At 30.0% G+C, this 21,671-nt stretch overlaps 2 protein-coding genes across 4 annotated transcripts; both read right to left on the minus strand.

Moving 5' to 3' along the window:
- Window positions 1–3,765: 3,765 nt before the first annotated feature.
- On the minus strand, window positions 3,766–5,689 carry LOC136990594 (chymotrypsin-2-like). Its single transcript, XM_067288984.1, has 7 exons — window positions 5,585–5,689; window positions 5,359–5,405; window positions 4,970–5,025; window positions 4,775–4,863; window positions 4,447–4,703; window positions 4,201–4,343; window positions 3,766–4,129 (listed from the first exon to the last, which is right to left on the minus strand). Exons 1-7 carry the CDS (start codon window positions 5,602–5,604, stop codon window positions 3,953–3,955), a joined length of 789 nt encoding a protein of 262 aa, XP_067145085.1. The 5' UTR covers window positions 5,605–5,689; the 3' UTR covers window positions 3,766–3,952.
- Window positions 5,690–8,372: 2,683 nt separating this feature from the next.
- LOC136990599 (uncharacterized) lies at window positions 8,373–11,412 on the minus strand. 3 transcript variants are annotated; one of them, XM_067288991.1, is made up of 6 exons: window positions 9,498–9,516; window positions 9,299–9,416; window positions 9,100–9,173; window positions 8,889–8,969; window positions 8,566–8,631; window positions 8,373–8,485 (listed from the first exon to the last, which is right to left on the minus strand). In XM_067288991.1, the coding sequence occupies exons 2-6, from the start codon at window positions 9,396–9,398 to the stop codon at window positions 8,441–8,443; spliced, it is 366 nt and encodes a 121-aa protein (XP_067145092.1). In that variant the 5' UTR covers window positions 9,399–9,416; window positions 9,498–9,516; the 3' UTR covers window positions 8,373–8,440. The 3 variants fall into 3 exon arrangements, with proteins under 3 accessions (XP_067145092.1, XP_067145091.1, XP_067145090.1); XM_067288990.1 differs by having other exon boundaries at window positions 8,374–8,485; window positions 9,299–9,403; window positions 9,498–9,591; XM_067288989.1 differs by lacking the exon at window positions 9,498–9,516 and adding an exon at window positions 11,276–11,412 and having other exon boundaries at window positions 8,375–8,485; window positions 9,299–9,403.
- Between the last annotated feature and the right edge of the window lie 10,259 nt (window positions 11,413–21,671).

A 21,671-nucleotide genomic window follows, 5' to 3' on the forward strand; every position in this document is an offset into this window, starting at 1 on the left:
TTTTTTTACTTACAAATTTAAAAGACAATAGGAATATATTTTTAATTAATGCAAGTTGTATTTTTACAACATTCGCTTGGTTTTCATTGAAGAATGGATAATTTCAAAGAGTTAAGAAGGTGGCACACTTCGGGAGACGATAAGCAGGAGGAAAGCGCCTCGTCTTCCTCCACCTCCTTTTCTTCCACTTCCCTTCGAGTGATTCGAGTGCAATGTTGTGCCACTGATGATGTATCAAATTGTTTTTAATGGTATATATATATGTGTTCTTTATTTCTTGTCTTTAATTTTCTTCCGGTTTCAGCAATGTATCTTTTTTTGTGTGAACAACTGCAATCTAATGAATAAACTACATTATCTTTTTCTAAATCATTATGTTTATTATTTTCGTATTTACTGTTAGTCATTTTTGCTATGGTTCTTGTATGGTTTGGTACTAAAATAATATCTAATTTTTTAAATTCATTTTTTAATTTTTAAAAAACACCGAAAACATATTCCATTTTTAGATACAAAGTCTTAACGACTTTCGGTTGTCTATTTAATGTGACATTTTCTCTTTTTCTTTTACTTGATTCTATTTAAGTTAGACATGGGCTAAAGCGTCGTTTATTATTAAAACTTGCAGATAGGCCCGGCGTTGCTCGGGCAAAAGTAACGATAGCAAAGATTAAGTTTATTACATTATAGTCACAAAAGAAAAAGAGTAATTTCATCAACAGACTAAATATTTCTAAAGAAAGGTCGGATTTGAAAATCGAATATTCTAATATTGTTCGATTTTCACGACGTGTTCTGATTATATCGTTCGATTTTTATCGAATGTACTAAAGAAGAAAGGTCGAGAAAAACCGAATTAATCTGTTTAAATTTGAAAATCGAATATGTTCTAACATATTACTCTTTTTGTTTTTTCTTCCTCCAGCGCCCGTAAATCTTGCACGTCGCTTTCTCTTGTTCTCTATTGTTACTTAACACTTTCATTGTTGATGGAAGTGTTAAGCCTTAATCCTGTTCCTCTCCCCCATAGGGAGGGATTTCGAAAAATCCCTTCTTAGTGTGCGTTTTTGTGACGTACCGTAACTGTGTACTAAATTTCAACTTTCAACTCTTAACCGTTTGGGCTCTTAACATTTCCATTGTTACGTAACACTTCCATTGTTACTTCACACTTCCATTATTAATGGAAGTATTAAGACTTAATCCTGTCCTTCTCCCCCGTGGGGAGGAATTTCGAAAAATCCCTTCTTAGTGTGCGTTCTCGTGACGTACCCTAACTGTATACCAAATTTCAACTTTCAACTCCTAACCGTTTGGGCTCTGCGCTGATTATTATTATTATTATCATCATCAACTCGTCTCGAATATATATATAGATACCAGTGTTAAACTGCGTAAAAGTGTCCTGCCCCTAAACACACACACACACACACTATCATCCATACATACAGAAACCCCCCAAAAATTCGGGTGTTTTCTGTATGTATTGCATTTTTCGACGTTTTAAAGTTCCAAGTCTAAGAATTTAAAAATCTTCGGGAGGTCAATTTTTCATCGATCGCCATAGTTTTTCTCTGTTATATATAACAGCGCAGGTAAAGTCAAAGTGGCCACTGTTTGGATATTATTTTGTATGCCTTTTTGTTCAACGTTTCTGAAAAATAGCCGTCTTTTGATTGTTCTACTTAGAACGAAGTAGAACAATACACGGATTGTTTTTCTTCTTTGGGTTTTGACCCGTAAGTGATAAACTGTTTGATAATTTTTACACCTTTTATTGTAAATTATGATATAAAATTGATATTTTTTAATTATTTCAATATTTAAATGATATAGAGAAATATATCTCAACAGAAGTAAGTACAAAAATCTATGAAATATTAAATTGGATATTAAAATAAATATTTTTGCATGTTGTATATATCGATTAACAGTATAATTAGTATTCTTGTTATAGTAATTATATCAATAGCATATTATGATAGTTCAACAAAAGAATTAAATAATGGATAATATGCTATTTATATTTATTGTTACAACATATTTTAATTGGAAATGGAGTTTCTCTTTCCTCAGTATAACAAGTCCTAGTTCACCGTAACGTCCAAAGAATTTTATAAGTAATTAAGAACGAGAAGCACGTTATCAACGTATAAAATTTAATGTTTGAATTAAATTTAAAAGTTAAACAAGGATAAAAATCTAGGATGTCAACAAGGGAGTTTTTATCTCTTGCTAATACTTCCTTTCGAAATGACACATAATCCGTTGAGTTAGACTCATCCTAGGATTTCCACCAGAAAAATCGGGGATTAGGTAATAATCTCACTTTTTATTCGATTTTACAAAATTTGGGTATGTTCAGAGAGTGGGAATTTCCAAGAAACGTTATTTCAGATAATTATCCATGAGTGAATCAGTTGTAAATTCTCTCTCTCAAAAGTATTAATACTAAGGCGCGTCGGAAGAAAAGCGGTTTATATTGTAATATTCGTTGATTCACTTCCTCCTCCGTTTGCTTACCCTCGAGTTTCTCATACGCAGTTTTGAAAAAAATAAAACAATTTTTAGTCTAAAGGTTTGCAAACAGCCCATATTTAAACCTTTTTGAAAATTTATGGGAAAAGTTGAAAATGCTGGATGATGGCACTACTAATAAGGATGAGCCGAAAGAAGTTATTAACATTGGAGTAAAATAACTTCAAAATCCTTCAATAAATTAATTTTCGTTGTGCCAAGATAAATAAAAGCTGTAATAAGACCATAAAAGGTGCGTCTGAAAAGTTCGGTGAATGGTCTCATAGTTGAATAACCGCGTGAGCGCAACATCCTAACCAGCACGGTTTGTATGTTGCGCTCACGCAGACGTAGTGAGAGGCTTGCCAGCTAGTGCCCCTTAGCGTCGAAATCATGACAGTTAAACAGAAGTGCGCACAGCAAACAATGCAACGCAGTCAGTGCGAGAAGGAATGTCACTGTGAAATGGAACAACGCGTGAACATTACGGCACTTTCTTGCTACACGCCAGGCGACAGTTCTTTAACATTCTCCATATTCTCCAGATCTGGTACCTGCAGATTTCTTCTTGTTCCCGACCTGAAAGGCCTACGCTTTTCCGACATTGCGCAGATCCAACAACGTGTGACAACGGTGCTTCCTCCAATACCGAAAGAAGTGTTTGCTCACAGCTTCCAGCAGCTGTACAACCGATGTCAAATGTGTGTTGTCCCTAATGGCGATTACTTTGAATGCCAGTAAAGGTATTTTGTTTGTATCTCTTGTTTCCTTTATTTTATGAGACTATTCACTGAACTTTTCAGACACACCTTGTATATTATTTCGCTTATGATTCTTTTATTATTATTGTGATTCAAATACTTTTTCCCAGTACTGCTGTATGTTTTTTTTTTTTTTTTTTTTTTTGAAAAAAAATGGTTTAGTTTACTTATTTGAAATTAAATTAATTAACACTTCATAACCCAATGAACAAAATGCGTATTTATGTTTTGAACATTATATTTTTATATTTTTGTAAAATGAGCTCAAACTAAAGTATTTTATTTCCTTAAATCATGTTCGAATACATTTTGCCAGAAGTTGTAGAATTCCGAAAGCAACATTCAATATTTTTATAATTTTTCCTTAAAATATTGAAAAATAAAAATTTCTAAACTGTATCTTAACTTTAAAAACCAATCCTTATCATTCAAAAAAATAAAAATAGTACTGAAGTGTTCACAGTAATTCACAGTTCTTGCCTTAGAGTTCTACAAAAACCTGCAAGAGGGGTCGAAAGAGAGTATAAGTATGAAGACCACTGTATTGAATCACTAAAATAAGTATTTTATTGAATCAAAGAATATCAATTAAATCAGAATAATTCCATGTAGACCTACCAACGCTTTCACGCTGAATTTCTTGTTGCCACTTGTTATAATTTCGAATATAGAAATCATAGCAAAAAACTTAAATTTCCTTCACTATTTTCTATTATCCAATCATAATAAACTTTAGTTGATGTAAAAACTTCGAATCGTGTCGAATTATCAAATGTGTGACTACTGATACCTATTAATACCTTCTTGTGGTAATCGGGTTGTTCTCCTATTAATGGCGCACCTAAGTCTCCCTAAAAATATATTTTATGTTAAGAAAAATAATATATTAATTAAAAAAGCATTTCAACAAACAGATTTATACCGATCCTAATCCAGTGGATTTACGCCAACGAAAAAGGCATAGTTCTTTATCAGAAATGACGTAATTTTTTAGTTTACAATAACTGTTTGAACGTATTAAATAAAAATAAACTTCATGTAGTAAAGTAGAAGTACACGGTAGGTCTGTAAGGAAAAATAGAAATACTCTTTAATTTCTTAATAAAATCTTATTTATTATATATTAGAAAGCATTAAGAGAAAAACAAGAATATTCCATTAAACTTACTGAATTGAGAGCATCCCCATCCTGCAGAATATACTCCTCTCCATGTTTCTGTTACATTTAAAGTTTTATGCGGAAGAGCAGCGGGTGTGATAGTACCCGATGCAGTTAATGGTTTATTAAGAAATAATAAAGCTATGTTGTCCTCTTCTGACGAACATTTATACGATTTGTGAATGACATAGTTTTTGAAAGAAATTATAGTTCCTTCATACCTATTGACGTTTCCTATTCTCCCATGCAGTGACAAAACGTTTTTACTGTAAAAAAATATAAATATTACAATAAAAATATATAAATATTTGGCGATGATATAGCTAAGACTACTTACTCAAATAAACAGCTAGCGGGTCCAATGGCCGATTTTAATGAAATTAAGGAAAACATGCATTCGTATACGCCTTTATAATAAACTGCTATCTAAGATAGTGATTAAAGTATTTTGCAGTTTAGCAGGAACACGGTATGTAAAATGTATATTACCCTACAATAAACTTTTATTCTTTAAATTTTAAATGATACGTACCAAAAAGGGCCATCTCGAATTCTTTCCTGGGTAACCAATAACTCTACGAACTCTCTCTAAAAGTGTTTCAAATCAATTCTTATCAGTAATTCTTATGTTAAAACTTACACAGGAATTACTAATAAAATAAAATAAAAAATTATTAATCTTTATGTGCAATTTAAGAATTTTTTTAAAGGTTAGTTTTGTTGGGTTGAATTGACGCAACACATGGGCGATCTGTTAAGGAAGAAGTGCCGTCCAAAGTTGAAAATAAATGATGTTGGAAGAAGTTATATATTGTATAAAAATTTCAGAGATAAAAAATATTTTATAATCTACTTTATACATTATAAATTTTAAAGGTAATTACATAATTTTCCGAATAAAATAAAATAAAAGAGATTTACCTGATGAGCATAAAACTGAAGTTGATAGCAATACAATAAAGAAGAACCTAAGAAAGTCATGATACGTTATTATGCTAAAACTTTGTGATTTTCAGTAAATGTTATCATCTATACACCTTTAACTAATTTAATAAAGTATAAAGAATAACATATTTTACAAATAACTGTGAAAATATTCAATGAATTTTTAAATTATTATAAAAATTATATCAAATTTGAATCTCACCTGACTATAATGCTCTTCATATCTACGAAAAGTTGCTAAATGATTAATAATTTTCCGAAATTTAGTTTTTATTAAATATCTTCTATTATTAATAAACAAAAAAAATATTAAATTTATTTTTAAAGTTATTAGTCCATTCTAGGATAAACAAAAGTTTATTATTACTAAGAATTATTTTTTAATATAAATTTTATAAATGGATAATATAATAAATATGTTTACTGAAATATATAACAGAAAAAATTTGTTAATATCTTCATATTATAATCATAATAAATCGTTGATATTTTGATATAGATTGTCGAGATTGTTAACAAGAGAATGTTATTTTACAAAACTAAATTTTTGAAAAACATTGAGTTCAACGTTCAGTTTATTTAATTCATCACAATATAAAATATTTTTTGTATAAATTATTAACATTTATATGCTTTATAATAAAGTTTTATTAGATTTATCTTCATGCTTAGAGTAACAAATAATTTATTCTAGTACAAATAATGTCTACAGTATCTATTTATTAGTTCAGGACACCGAGTTATGATAGTTTCAAACATAGGAATTGATAAGAAGTCTTCTATTTTTATGGGGTGATGGACTCTACACGTTTAATTTACACATTTTGCGACATACTTAAATAGCTATACTTGTAACATCTAAACCATCCGCGAGAGAGCATTTTCATGGTCATTTTCGAATTCAGTGTACCCGCTTTCATGCAAGGTAATTTCGGTCCAAAGGCAAGAAAAAGTTTTAATTTATTTCCTAGAATTATTGAGCTAAAGTGTAGTTTTTTTGAAACTTCTCTATCTTCCCATGGACACCTCGATATTATCTGTTATCAAACTTAAATTATAATATTAAATCTTTAGTAATACAACTACGACTTAATGACTATACTATTGTATTAAATGGGCGTATATCGGCTCATTCCAATTGTCACTATGTAACAGATTTTGTGAAAACGTTAAGTGCCACTTATTTGTATCTTGTGAACTTACCGAGCAATTAAAAGACACTTTTTTGACAATTGATTTTGATACGGTTTGTTTATACGATGATAATTTAAGTTCTGATATGATGCATAAAGTTTATAAATTGTTCTGTTATTCATTAAACAGGTTAACATAATATTACTAATTAGGTTATATTATTTATTATTCTTGTAATTATGTATAACAATGTCTGTATTTATTAATGTTATTACGATTTTGTAACCCCCTTTGTAAAGGCAAAAGCCATAACAAATAAATGTTGATTGATTGATTATTCAGGTTTACACATACACTGACTACAATGTGTTTTCTATGACTTTTTATTGAAGTTTAACGACGACCTGTAGTGCATACGATGGTCACTATCTACTACTTGTTGTGAAATTTGTTATCAGTAACAGACGGTTTAAATACAGTATAAATTTACCGTGTTTTACGGCATATAAGACGCACCTCTATTTCAGCAGAAAATATTTGATTAAAAATATTTAATGTACAGTACAGTACAGAAAGTCATCCTGCGCTTTTAGCAATCGGTATGAATAAATTTTTACTGTATTCCGGTTTAAAGGAAAATAAAAATTATAGCGCATAGTTTTATTTATTAGGAAAAAGCAAGAGTTTAAAAGAAGTCATTTACTATTAAAATATTGTTCATCAATACATACAAAGCTGCTTAGATATAACAGAAAAGTAAAGAATAATAACTTTGTTCATAAATTTATGCGTTAAGGGTTACCTGGAGCGAACTCATAGCTTTTTGAGGAATTAATTAGTCTATGGAAGATTACCATTTCACATATAAGATGCAAGGAGTTTCTTGAGCTTTGCTTGTTTTTGCCAAAATTTGCGTCTTGTATGCCGTAATATACGTGGTTTTTATCAATTTAATGATTAAACTCTTATAAATTCCATTTTTAGAATTAGTATAATAAAGTGTATAATTTAAGAATTAATGTATTAATCATTAAAAATGTTTTTTTGTAAAATTCATTTCAATATCAATAAATTAGTTAATGAAAACATCCCTGTTCTATAAATTATACAATTTTTTTGGTCCATATTCATTATATCTATAGTTAGATTTAAATTTAAATATCTTAAAGATATAGAACAAGCGGTGTTCGTCCCTGAACACTGGGAGTTCGGTCGTGGGTTCGTGCCTCGCTCCGACAGGCTGGCCACGCGGAGTTTTCCGGGTTTTCTCTACGTCTTTAACGCCTAAATAGGGGCCAATTTTCCGTAAAAGACCTCCCGGAAGGCATTATTTCCCCGCGCATTAATTGTGTATAGGATCTCAACGGAACATAATCCATTACTGCCAAGTATCAAAAAATAGTTATTTTACTGTTATTTAATTGAAAAAATATTTAGAAAATAGATTTTGTGTGTTTATACATGATTTTGATTTCCATAAGTATAGTGTTATAGGTGTAGCCAACCACAAAATTATTTATTTAATAATTTATTATTGAATTGTTTTTTCTAATTATGAAATCTATTTTCTATTATTCTTTTATTTATTATTTCTATTTTATTTTTCTATTATTCTTCTTTCTATTATTCTATTATTTTCTATGAATTTTCTATTATTAAATTGTTTTTTCTTATTATTGTTCTTGTTTTTAATGTAATTAAAATACATTATCCAATACATTAAAGATAATATTGCATTTTTAACTGTTTTCTTTGACTCAATCATTGAACTATCATAAAATGCTATTTATGTAACTAATATATATTGATATATTTGAATATAAACTATTAATCTATGTATTCATCAAGCAAAAATATTTATTTAATATTCAATACATATAACAAAACTTTTAATGCATTACATTTAATAAAAGCCTTTTATTACTTAGGCAATATTTGAGACGCAATTTATTATGTCTTGTTTTACAGACTGAAAATAATAAAAAATTATCATAAATTTATACTTCATAATATAAAAAATATAGAATTATTAAACAATTTATCGCTTACGGGATGCTCGTTTTCGTCAAAAGTCAACAAAGAAAAGCAATGTAAATTCTGTTCTTTGACGCCGTTCTAAATAGCATAAAATATATTTTAGAATAATTTATTAGCCAAAACTAATTTAATAATAATAATTTATTAGTCAAAAATAAGAAAATATATTTTATCATTTGTGAATTTTCAAAACAGAATCATATATATTACATTCGAACCCCTAAACGACGGCCGTTTCTTATCTTACGATCAGTGACCGTTGTTTACAAGTTGTGCCATATTTTTATTTGAATTTTATAATCTATATTAAATATACCTTTTATCTTTAAGCTTACCTTTCCTCCGTTTGATTTACAAATCGTGTTTATAACTTCGGCAAAAGAATTTTTTCCAAAACATCGATTAAAACGCTCAAACTAAAATAAAACACAATAATATGTAAGCAACCATTATAACTGCTACAATATATTGAATATATTTAAATTTTAATATTATAAATATTCGGAAAATTAATAAAATATAATTAAATTTTATAAAAAAAAAAACCTCTTCTTTGTAATTACGAGGCATGTTGTATTCGATACATTCAGAAATCTTAGTTCTAATTGGTTGAGGAAAATCTGCAAATAATTATATATTATAAAATTAAGATTTTTTAAAATTTAAAATGATAAAAAATATATCTAATATATTTAAAAATCAGATTTATATTAATTAGTTTCATAAAAATATGTATAAAGCTTACCACAAATGTGATCCGTATGGAAATTGAAAGATAATGAATTAGGTCTGCAGTTAATTTTGCAGGCAAACAATGCGAAAAACAATAAAATGTAGATCTTCATGACGACTGCAAAATATATCTTATGTAAATCAATAATATTAATTAATTTATCTTTTAAAACTAACGAAATTGGCAGTAAAAATTAATGAAGGATATATACTTATTTATTACTCTCTCTTGGGAAAAGTTCTCTTAATTTAATTTTAAAAAGAAAAATCTCTGTATTTATTACTTTATTCAACTCGGTAAATATTAATATTTCAGTCTATTCTATCGTTATAAAGTCTAATCAAATAATAAATAATTAAAATAACTTTTGTTGTTCTTTGAACTTAAAACATATTAGTTTATGAAGATTCTGTGAACTTCAAACATAATAAATTGTTTTCATACACTAAAATCAAATTAATAATGTATATGTAATTTATTTTTTTTAATTTAAAAAGTAAATAAATAAATATAAATATAAATCAAAAATAAAATTTAACGACTTAATGACGAATGATATACAAATATACGGTAGGATGCTGAGGGAGTTATACAATTTAAAGAATACAGTAGAGAGTCGAAAATCGGCACCCTGGTAATCGGAATCGCCCGATAATCGGCACGATTTTCAGTCGGAGTGTGTCGTGCTGAATCGAACGTTTTTGATACTAAATTTACTTCTAAAGTATAATTTTCATGTTTTTATATTCTTCAATATATTTATTTTGTTTGTACAAAATAAAGAAATAATTTTTAACGATACGATAGCCTCGATTATTATTATAAAAATTTTCGTTAGGCTTAAAATCGACGAAAATTCAACGCGAAGCGACACGCAACGGAGAAAAATTCAACAGGAAGCGACACGCAACGAAGAAAAATTAGAAGATCGGACAGGTTAATATATTTTTTCGTACATAGACCGTAATCGGAACAAATCCCTAATCTGAACAACCCCATTCCCCAATTGATGCCGATTTTCGACTCTCTACTGTATTTAAAATATGTTAGATTGGTCGTCTGGTGTGATAAACCTTTGTAGTTAGATAAATCAATTACTATAATATAATATAATAGAATGTTAAACGTACGAAATAATAAGCCCAGAATAATCGGGTCTACCTGCTAGCTTATAATAAAACATCTCGCACATTCAAATAAGTAAATGTATTTGGAATATCTGCCTCATGATGCGTATAAAATAAATAAATTATATTTGTTTACCAATTCAATTAAATTTTCACGTTTCTTATCTTTTTTCTTAAGAAATATCTACAATTGTAAAATTTTAATTTTGTCAAAATATTTTGTATCTAGTTTACTAGCAATATGGCCATTGCAGTCGTCCAATAAAGTACTCTATTACGAAGTGTTATCGGGCATAAAGTTCGCTGAGTTCATTATAGAAATACTAACGCAATATTTCCCAGTCGTTAAAACTCACCTACACTTACTTGCCTGTAATATTCTAGACTTAGTATTTATATTATTTCAATTGAACCCAAATCTTGTGTCTATAAAAAGGGAAATACTAGCAATAGCTCGACTACGTCGTACATTTCTTGAGCTAAGGATTTCACGAAATATTTATTCTGAATGTCTTTATTAACGAAAGGTTTTTCCTTTCAAGTTTCTATCACTCCTATTACTTTATAGTTAATTAATTTCAATTTGTCCGAAAAAAATAATTCATATCAAAATCCTATATATTCCAGAAGGATTTCCCATGGTTTATTTATTAACTCTGCTATTCTTCAACGAAAATAAATGCTTAATTAGAATATTGCTATCTTATTTATAACCTACTCTAATAAAAATAACTAATTTTAATAGACCTATTTAAAAATTCATCCTAGATGTAATATCATTTACTCATTTACTAACAATATTATTAATACTAAGGAATTATAAACAATACATTTAGTTTCAATTACACGATTTTCTATTTACCTGATTTTAGAAACTGCAGTTCTTCCCTTATGTGTACTGCCTTTCTCGTTGTTTTTATCAGTTGCAAAGCCCTTTTTATACGATAGAAAACATTCCAAGAATTCCTGTAATTCCAAGAAGTCAAAATTTAAATATTTTTTTGTTTAAATTCGAATATTATCAATACTGGATTGTATTACACATTTAACGATAATTAGCCTACGAACATTCTTTCTTAATATTTTATTATAAGTTTATACAGAGGAAAATTAAGCTTGTTTCTTCCCGTTTTTGTGTTCTTGCTCTGTAGCAATCCTATTTTGCAACTCAATGTTTCGTTGTTGTTAAAGTGTGTTTTAAATTTTTAATGATGTAAAATTATCAAGAGAAATTTGTTAATCCGACAAGCAATAAACTTAAATATTCGATAATCCGGCATCTTTTGAAAGGAGTGATAATCCGGACTTGTAGGAAAATAATATTTCCTAAATCGAAAATTGTTAGGACACGCCGTACCTGGATTGCATAAAGCAATTGCAATCTCTTGCTTAACGCAGTTTTGCTTAACGAGGGATTTGATTAACGCGCGAAATTAATTCCGGCAGAAGTTTTAATTAACGCGGCTTTACCAGCTGTCTTTACTTAACATATAAATCGTATTTGATTAACGGAATTCTTTATATTTGCGGTAGTATCGATGAATTAATTAACAAGGGATCCCGTTAATCGAGTGATACCTGTATACAATACAATACGTATCTAGAAAATGACTATTACATCAATACGAATCAATGTGAATATTGCTTTTGTGAAATAATAAGTAATAATAATAAGGTAATTAAGGTTTTGCTGTGTTTTTAATCAATCTCAATACAATATAGACGGCCCACCAGTGCCAAATGGTTCCCTGAACACTGGGATCGTGGGTTCGCGCCTCGCCAGGACGGGCTACCCATGTGGAGTTTTCCGGATTTTCTACACGTCTATAACGCCTGAATAAAAGCCAGTTACCCTTAAAAGACCGCCCCTGGAAGGCATCCCCAAAGACAGATCGCCCAAGTGTAATTTTAAAAAGAAATAATACAACATAGACATATTCCATATTGTCTTTAGACTGATTGAAGAACTTGTTTATAGAAATCTAAAGCAAACAGCAGTGTTCTCTGGTACAAAATATACAGCAATATCTACAACGTTCGTAACACAAGTACAGCTTATCGAATATTTTGAAAGTATAAAAATATTCGGTAATCCGGCATCATTCCTGTAGTTGCAGGATTATAAATGTCGATTCTTATCCGTAGTTTCTTAACAATTTATTGATTGATATAATTCAATTAGTGTAATTTTGTTTACTTATAATATATTTTTTATCAACATAACTGTACAAGTCTTGTTTTTCTAAAAGTAATGCTTTTTAATTTTCTAAATATTCAAAATTGCTTTGTAATTGTTGTTTGAATTGAATAATAATAAAAATATTTTTATCAACTGTTAAACGATAAACATTACAAATGTACTGTTGATATCTGATTTGAAAGCAATGACATGACGAATAAATAGATTTTGAATTCTTCTGTGCATAGTCAGTGAATAAATCATTTCCTATAGAATCTTAATTACTAAAACTTTATTTTAAAAAAATTTTTCATACATATTTGAAACTTTAACTAAGACTATAAACTAATTATTATGTAGAACCCAAATTTTATCGGTTAAGTTAGAAACCGCTACTCTAAGATATTGTTAAAATTACATACTTTAAATACCCTTTGTTTACATATTTCGAGTTGTAAGAACGGTCGCTTTTATGATAGTTCTTCATGATTATGTATGAAACCAGATATTTTGATTGTATTGCGTTTTTGTGTAGCACAATCCATGTTATTTTTATTTTTATTTTTGTATATGTTACAGTCAAAACCCGTTTTTAGTAAGAACGCGTTTTAACTAGTTGAAACTAGTTTTTACTGGATGTCTTTGTTAAAACCCGTTTTGTCCAGTTGAAACTAGTTTTAATTCAAATTCATTTTTGACTAGCAGTAAATTCTGGTTTTAACTAGACAAAACGGGTTTTGTCTAGTTAATTTACCGCTGTACATGTTTTGATTTTAGATAAATCTAGTTTTGACTTTTAACATTAGTTAAAACTAATTTTAGCTACATAAATATGTTTGGGGGAAATAAATAAAGTTATGTGTAGTGATTCTGGGGAAGATGCCTAACATTTTGCTTATGAAGGAAATTATAGCGATAATTTGGGTTTTGGAAGCATTAACGAAAATATCATATTCTTGAGCTTGTTTTTCAAATAAAACTTTGGAGTATATGAAAAATAATTGTATATTGTGTTTGCAATGACGACCTTTTTACTGTATGGCATTTTAGGCATCTCACCCTAAGTATCCGGGTGAGATGCCAAATGCCATTAGGGTAAGATAACAAATATAATTGCATAAAATTAATTTTCGAATATCTTAACCAAATTTAATTTATTGCATATGTAGTACAAAGTACTTCATAGTAAGTATAACAGCACAGTATAAGTATTGTTAAGTTTCCGCCCGTTCTAACATGCTCTATAGCTAGCTGAAAGCTTTTTTCAGTCCAAGAACCTTTTTGAGAAGTCCTTATATAATTTTTATGCATATCCTGCAATAAAACGAGAAAACAAAAATTTATTTAAAATAGGCATACTGGAATTCAATTAACAAAAAATAGACATGGTACCCCATGAAAAATGTGGCATCTTTTCAATTTGTCAGGGTACGATGCCTACGTTGTGTGTGTTCTAGCATGTCTGATCGGGATCGGCGGTAGCTCACAATGGAAACTTTAGAACCTTAACTACATCACACATTAATTCCGCAATTTTTAATAAATTCTATTTTAACTTTTAGTTTTAAAATGATTCTAGAAACATTTCACAACAAAAACTTCGTTTTTATCTTGCTTTTATTCTTCTCAGATGTAGAAAATGAGGTAACGGTAGCCAACTCATTCAATATTGGCCCAACGATTCATCATACAAACACATGACAATATCTGACGTCACCGTTTGAAAATATCAAAAAGTAGGCATCTTCCCGCGCTTACCATCTTATTCCGAATCACTCTATATGTTGAAGTCAAAACAAGTTTTTAGGTAGAACGCGTTTTAACTAGTTTATACTGAATGTCTTTGTTAAAACCCGTTTTGTCTAGTTTAAACTAGAATTTACTGCTAGTCAAAAATGAATTTGAGTTAAAACTAGTTTTAACTAGACAAAACGGGTTTTAACAAAGACATCCAGTATAAACTAGTTTCAACTAGGTAAAACGCGTTCTAACTAAAAACGGGTTTTGACTGTAACATATACACTTGAAACTTACATTATAAATTACTAGTTAAAAGTAGCTAAGTATTAAATGGATACGAGTATTTATTGTGACATCGTCACAGTAAAGACTGCAATTTATAATCATATTTTTAAAATTTATTTTATTTAAAATATGCGCTCTCCACCTGAAATTAGTAGTATCTTACTGCTTGTACTGTACATCATACTTTTCGTTTAACAATAGAATCGTGCCGGTCATCCAGCTAATTCTTTCAGGGAAAAAGTTTCGAATTGAAATAACGGTTTGCATCGGAAGTTCGTATATAGTTAACTGGGACCTCCTGTACCTATGATTTCTGTATCTGGTCATCTATCAAAATCTGTTCTCGAGATTAAGGAAAGACAGACAGACGGACGACAGAGGGGATTTATAGGTCTACAATTTTTTTTTCAAATTGCAGTACAAAAACCGAATACTTATGTAGTTCGCTAACAATGTAACACTTCGGCTTAATGAACGGGTGTGCCATGTCTATTTATTTACATTCAATAAAAAGTAATTATGGATTACTTCAGTCTTTTTACTTCAGTCGACTTAACTATTATAACATGTTATTTTTATATAATAATAATATTATTATTATGTTGGGTTAAGTGAGATATACTCGGTTAACACCGGTGGCTGTGTACTATGCCGGACCAAAGTCAAGGCATAGTAACCAAAACAGAAATTAAAGAAGTGTATCAGTGTGTGTGTCTGTATTCAGGAATTTTCTCACAATATGACATGTATTCAATATAGTGGCCTTCTGTAGTGTGATGTATGTGTTTCTATTCAATTGTAATGTGCCCAGGCTTTTGTGTAGTGTGTGTGGTATGACACCTGTAGAGGAGAGAACAACAGGTACAATAAGCACCCTACCCATCCTCCACAGATGCCTTATTTCCTGGGCGAGTTCTGTGTACTTGCTAATTTTTTCAGTGCACGCGTTTTGTATATTGCGTGTGTTTGGAATGGATATGTCTATAATGTATGTGATTTTATTCTGTTTGTCAATGAGTGTGATGTCTGGTCTGTTGTGGTAAATTGTTTTATCTGTGATTATGGCTCTGTCGTAGTACATTTTGTGCGTGTTGTTTTCCAATACTGTCTGTGGAATGTATTTGTAATATGGTTCGTGGATATCTACTAATTTGTGTTTCCTTGCAAGCTCTTGGTGTATTATATTTGCTACTTGATTATGTCTGTGTAAATAATCTGTTTGTGCCAAGAGCTTGCAACCAGAGGTGATATGTTGTATAGTTTCTGGCATGACGTGACATTTTCTGCATGTGTCATTTGTGAGTGTTGCATCTTTGAGTATGTGTTTTCTGTAGTTTTTAGTATTTATGACCTGATCCTGTATGGCAATCATGAATCCTTCCGTCTCCCCAAAGAGGCATCCCCGAGCTAACCAGCTGTTTGACGCAGTTTTGTCAACAAAATCCTGGGCCAGGTCGTAAGGATGCCTGCCATGGAGTGCCTTTCGAGCCCACGATTGCTTAATGGTGTCTATGCTTTTTATATGTTGTGTTGTGTCCATATGATGTGAGTGTAAGTTTAATGGTGTGTTATTTGAGTCTGCTAGAGTTACTGCTTTATGTAATTGCGATGTTTCTTGTTTTTTGTAGAAAAACTCTCGCAGTGACTGTATTTGTTTGTAGTGAAGGTTAACTATGTCAATCAGGCCACGTCCGCCATCTTTACGTGGAAGCGTTAATCTTTCTGTGGCGGATTTAGGATGATGTTGTTTATGCTTAGTAAGTGTTGTTCTTGTTTTCCTTTGGAGTTGCTCAAGATCTGTGTGAGTCCAATGTATAACTCCAAAAGAATATGTGAGTACTGGGATGACATACGTGTTTATTGCTTTAACTGTGTGTTTTGCATTTAACTCTGTTCTGAGAATAGCATTTAGCCTACTTTGGTATTCTTTAATTAATCTTTGCTTTATTTGTGCATGTTCTGTTAGTTTGGCCTGTTGGAATCCTAAATACTTGTAGAACTCGCCCTCTTCCATGGATTCAATAACGTCTCCATTTCCAAGTGCAAAATCTTCTTTCTTCAGGATTCCTTTTTCTATGTGAAGTGTTTTGCATTTATCTAGGCCAAATTCCATTTGTATGTCCTTGGTGTATGAATGTGTGATTTGTAGGAGTTGATGAAGTTGTTTTTGTGTGGATGCATAAAGTTTTATGTCATCCATGTACATGAGATGTGACAGTGTAAACTGTGTTGTTTTTTTTTTTTTTGTCTAATATTGTAACCATATTGCGTGTTGTTTAACATGTTGGATAATGGGTTCAGGGCTAAGCAGAACCAGAGAGGACTCAAGGAATCTCCTTGAAAAATTCCTCGCCTAATAAAAATTTGGTTTGTTTGTATGGAAGTGTTATGGGCCCTGAGATGTAGTGTTGTTCTCCAGTGCTGCATAGTGTTTTGAAAGAATGCAATGAGTGATGGATGTATTTTGTACATGTGTAGGATATGTAGCAGCCAACTGTGTGGAACACTGTCGAATGCTTTTCTGTAGTCTATATATGCCATGTGTATGTTTCTGTGTTGTCTGTGTGCTTGCTGTAGAATGACTGAATCTATGAGTAACTGTTCTTTGCATCCCCTGTGGTTTCTACGACAACCTTTTTGTTGTTCTGTTAGAATGTCGTGTTCTTCAACATGTTTGTATATTTTGTTTGCAATACAGGATGTCAATAATTTGTAGAGTGTTGGAAGACGTGTAATTGGTCTGTATTGTGTGGGGTCAGTGGTATTGTTGTTTTTAGGTTTCATGTAGGTGATGCCCTGGGTAAGAAAATTTGGCATGTCTTGTGGATTGATGATGATGTGTGTTAGATGTTTAGCTAGTTCCTGGTGCAGTGATGTAAACTTTTTGTACCAGAAATTGTGAATGTTGTCTACACCAGGTGTCTTCCAGTTGTATGTTCTGTTAACAGTGTATTGGAAATCATGTATGTTTATTTCAACACAGGGCATAGTTGGTATGTTGTGCAAGTTTCTGTTCTCCTCCTCGATCCAGCCTGCATCAGCATTATGCGTGACAGCACTGGACCAAAGAGAAGACCAATATGTTGTGAGTTCTTCTTCTGTTGGTGTGCCACTGTGCTGTGTATCAGTGTTTGCTTTGTTATTAATTTGTCTGTAAAAGAGTTTTTCATTGTTTGTAAATAATTTATTTTGTTGTTTTCGTAGTGTACATGTTTTGTATCGTTTGAGTCTACGTGCTTTGGCAGCAAGTTTTTGTTTTAGTGTATCAATGTATTCTGTAATGCGTGTGTTGTGATGTTCATGTTTTGTGTGTGTTTTTATTTTCTTGAAAATGTTTTTGAGCTGTTTCCTTAATTTGGGTGTTATGTTGTTTTTAGCGTATTGTGTCAGCTTGCCTAATTGCTGTCTAATGTCATTTATTTGTGTTTCTATTCTTCTCTGCCAGGCAGGCTTGTGATAGAATTGTGTTTTCTGTGTATTTGTCTGTGATTGTACTTTCAGTCCATGGTGTGTCACTACTGTGACTGCCCCAGCATAAACTAATGTATGAATGTCTGCGAGTGTAGAAATTGAATGAATGTAGTGTGGTAGTAAGTGAGTGTTTACATAATTTAGTGTTTTTCCTACTTCCTTTGACGTGTTGATTTTTGGTATTCGTGGTCGTTGTGTGGGATCTGTACCTGTATATTTAGTGAGTGTTTCCTGAAATATAAGTGAGAGCGTATTAACTAAATTCAAGTCTATGTTAACAGTGATGGAAGAGGAAGTGTCTGTAGTATCATTAGTGGTAATTGTTGTATGTGTGTTATTATTAATGCTTGTTGCTGGATTATCCTGACAGGTTACATGATCTTCATTAATGTTAGATGTTTCTGTCTGTTGATGTATTTGATCCGCAACCTGTTGTTTGATAAGTTCAAGTGTTGTTTGTGAGATAAGGTTATTGTGTATAATTGTTCTTTGTTGATCAACAACCCTTTGTTCGGTAACAGTGAGGTGAGGATATTGTTGTGTGAATTTATGGTGTAGTTGTTGTCTGTATGCTGTCATGTTTGTTTCGAGTTTTGTGATAATGTAATAATTACGGATGATAAACTCGTTCATTTCTACTGTCCATTTCATCCGTTGGCGTGGTTTTCCAGCCTTTGTGGTCTGTGGATGCATTGCCACAGAAACACCAAGGCTGGGTTGATTCCTCACATCTGTTGAGGGCATTGCAGTAGCCATGCTTGGGCCGGTGCTGCTTTCGCCACCGGTAACCAAGGGAGACTGTGATTTATTTTTCGAACGTGAGCCTCTGCCTAACCCACGAACACGGACCTTGTTAACTCGGGCGACGTCCGAGCCGGTATCACATTTAGATCTGGTTACTACCATGATATATATCTCCACAGAATGTGGCTGTGTGGTCACTCTTAGCTTCATTTCTCCCCATAGACCTTACTGGCATGGGTGTCCCTACTAGGAGCTTGTGCTCCAGCCTGCATTGCCCTATGGATCAGTAAAATTACTGGGCTCTCCCACCACGACCAGGTGGTGACCACAGGAGAGTTATTATTATTATTATTATTATTATTATTATATAAAAATAACATGTTATGTTATGATGAATTTATCCATCGGTTTAGTTTATATTCTTTATAATAATAATAATAATATTATTATTATTATTATAAAGAATATAAACTAAACCGATGGATAAATTCATCATAACATAACATGTTATTATATAATAATAATATAATAACATGTTATATAATATAATATAATAACATAATATAATAATAATAATAATAATATTATTATTATTATATTATTATTATTATATTATTATTATTATTATTATTATTATATTTTGTTTAAATATTATATTCTTTATATTAATAAAGAATAATTATATTAAAGAATTTAATATAATTAATATAATTAAAGAATATTATTATATTCTTTATTATTTAATAATAATATAATAATAATAATAATATATTATTATTATTATAAAGAATATAAACTAAACCGATGGATAAATTCATCATACAAAAAAAAAAAAAAAAAACATTTTTTAAAAATCGATTTTAATTATTTAATACATCATATTTAACAAAAGTCTTTTATTTCTTATTTATTGCCGAAGATACAATTCACCAAGTCTTCATGTATAGACTAAAGTGAGAATAAAAGTAAAAAATATTTTATATTTTATAAACTAGAAAGTGTAAAATTGTCAAACAATATATATAGTGAAGTTTATAGTCAGAACAATACAATAGAACTTCGAAAAACGGCGGCCATATTTTATTTTCCGGTCGGTGACAGTTGTTTAGAGGTTTGAATGTACAGTACTTATATTGTGTATGCCTTTTATATTTAAGCTTACCATTGACTTGTTTGACTCACAAGCATGTGTATGACTTCAGAAAAGGAATTCTTTCGGAAGCACCTAATGAAATGTCCAAGCTAAATAAACAAAATAATATGCATGTAAACATTATAACTACTATAATAACACGAATATATTAATTTTTTTTTAAACAACTTCGAAATATTAATAATATTAATATTATAATTAATAATATTAATACCGTATTATTATTAAATTAAAAATTACCTTATCTCTGTAATTATCGTGGCTAAGGTTTTCGACTCAATTATAAACTTTAATCGCAAAGAATTCAGAAAAATCTGCAATCAAATTTTATAAGATTAGGAATTTGCAAAATTTAAAATTAGATATATTTTTGTAACGTATTTAAAAATCAAATTTATGTTAACAAAATTTTTAAATAAATCATTTATATAACTTATCACAAATATCAGTTTTTTGAGAGGAATAAATAGATTTTGTACTAGCTTTGCAGGAAATTTTGCAAATTAAGAATGCGAAAAAGAATAAAATGTAGATCTTCATGGCGACTGTAAAAGAGATCTTCTGTAAATCAATATTTGAATAAACTTAATAGTTAATTTATTTTTTAAAAACTTATGAAATTGTTTCGGTATATATATATATATATATATATATATATATATATATATTACTAATTTTATTTTAGTGTGTAATTTATTTTACAATTAAGAAAGTTAATAAATAAATATAAAGGTGACATGACGAGCACCATACAAATGTTGGATGAACCGTGATCCTCAACAGCGATCATGGTGAGGATCATGGCTCGATTACAGCAAGCGAACCCGTGTTTATTATTATTTAAATTATATTTACACATTTAATGATAATCATAAATATTAAATTAATGTTCTTTTCTAACATTTTATTATATACAGAGTAAATTAAGATAGTTTTTGTGTTCAATTTTATTATTTTTGTTTTATCTTTGATGTAGAAATCCTGTTTTGTAATTCCAAATGTTTTAAATATTGTAAGATTTATCTTCAAATAACACTAAAACGAGTTTTTGAAACGTTATAAAAAATTATAGCAAACATTTGTTAACATGGTGTTCGATAATCTGGAATATATCCGGTAATCCGATATCTTTCTTAAAGTAGTAGATAATAATCCGGCATTCTAGTATTTCGTAATTTGTTAGGACACTATTATATTATATAATTATAAATTAATGTAAATATTAATTTTGTGCTATAATAAGTTAACGTTTTTCTTGTTTTTCAATTAACCTTAACACAGTATATTCTGAATGACAAACGAGCCTGGATAAAGAAATCGGGAGCATATAGCATTGTACTCGGGTATAAAATGTACAGCAATGCTATCATCGTGTTGACAACGAATATAAGTTTTGAGAACTTTAGAAACTAAAAAGAAAAAATCCAGCACTCTTCTGGTCTCTTAGGTGCAGGATTAACGAACTTCTATTGTAAATATCTTTTGTTTAAATATTGCTATGACATGAAATAAATTAGTATAATTAGTTGAGTTTTAATTTACAATTACTAATATAATTAAATAAATGATGTTTTCTAAATGTACTAATTTACGTTGTGTAATATCTTTATAAATACTGTATATTGCTATGGTTGTTAACAATACGAGAATATAAACTGAATGGAATTATTATATTTAATATATAAA

The sequence above is a fragment of the Centruroides vittatus genome, unplaced genomic scaffold (assembly GCF_030686945.1).
Source record: "Centruroides vittatus isolate TY-2023 unplaced genomic scaffold, ASM3068694v2 scaffold_946, whole genome shotgun sequence".
Lineage (NCBI taxonomy): Eukaryota > Metazoa > Arthropoda > Arachnida > Scorpiones > Buthidae > Centruroides > Centruroides vittatus.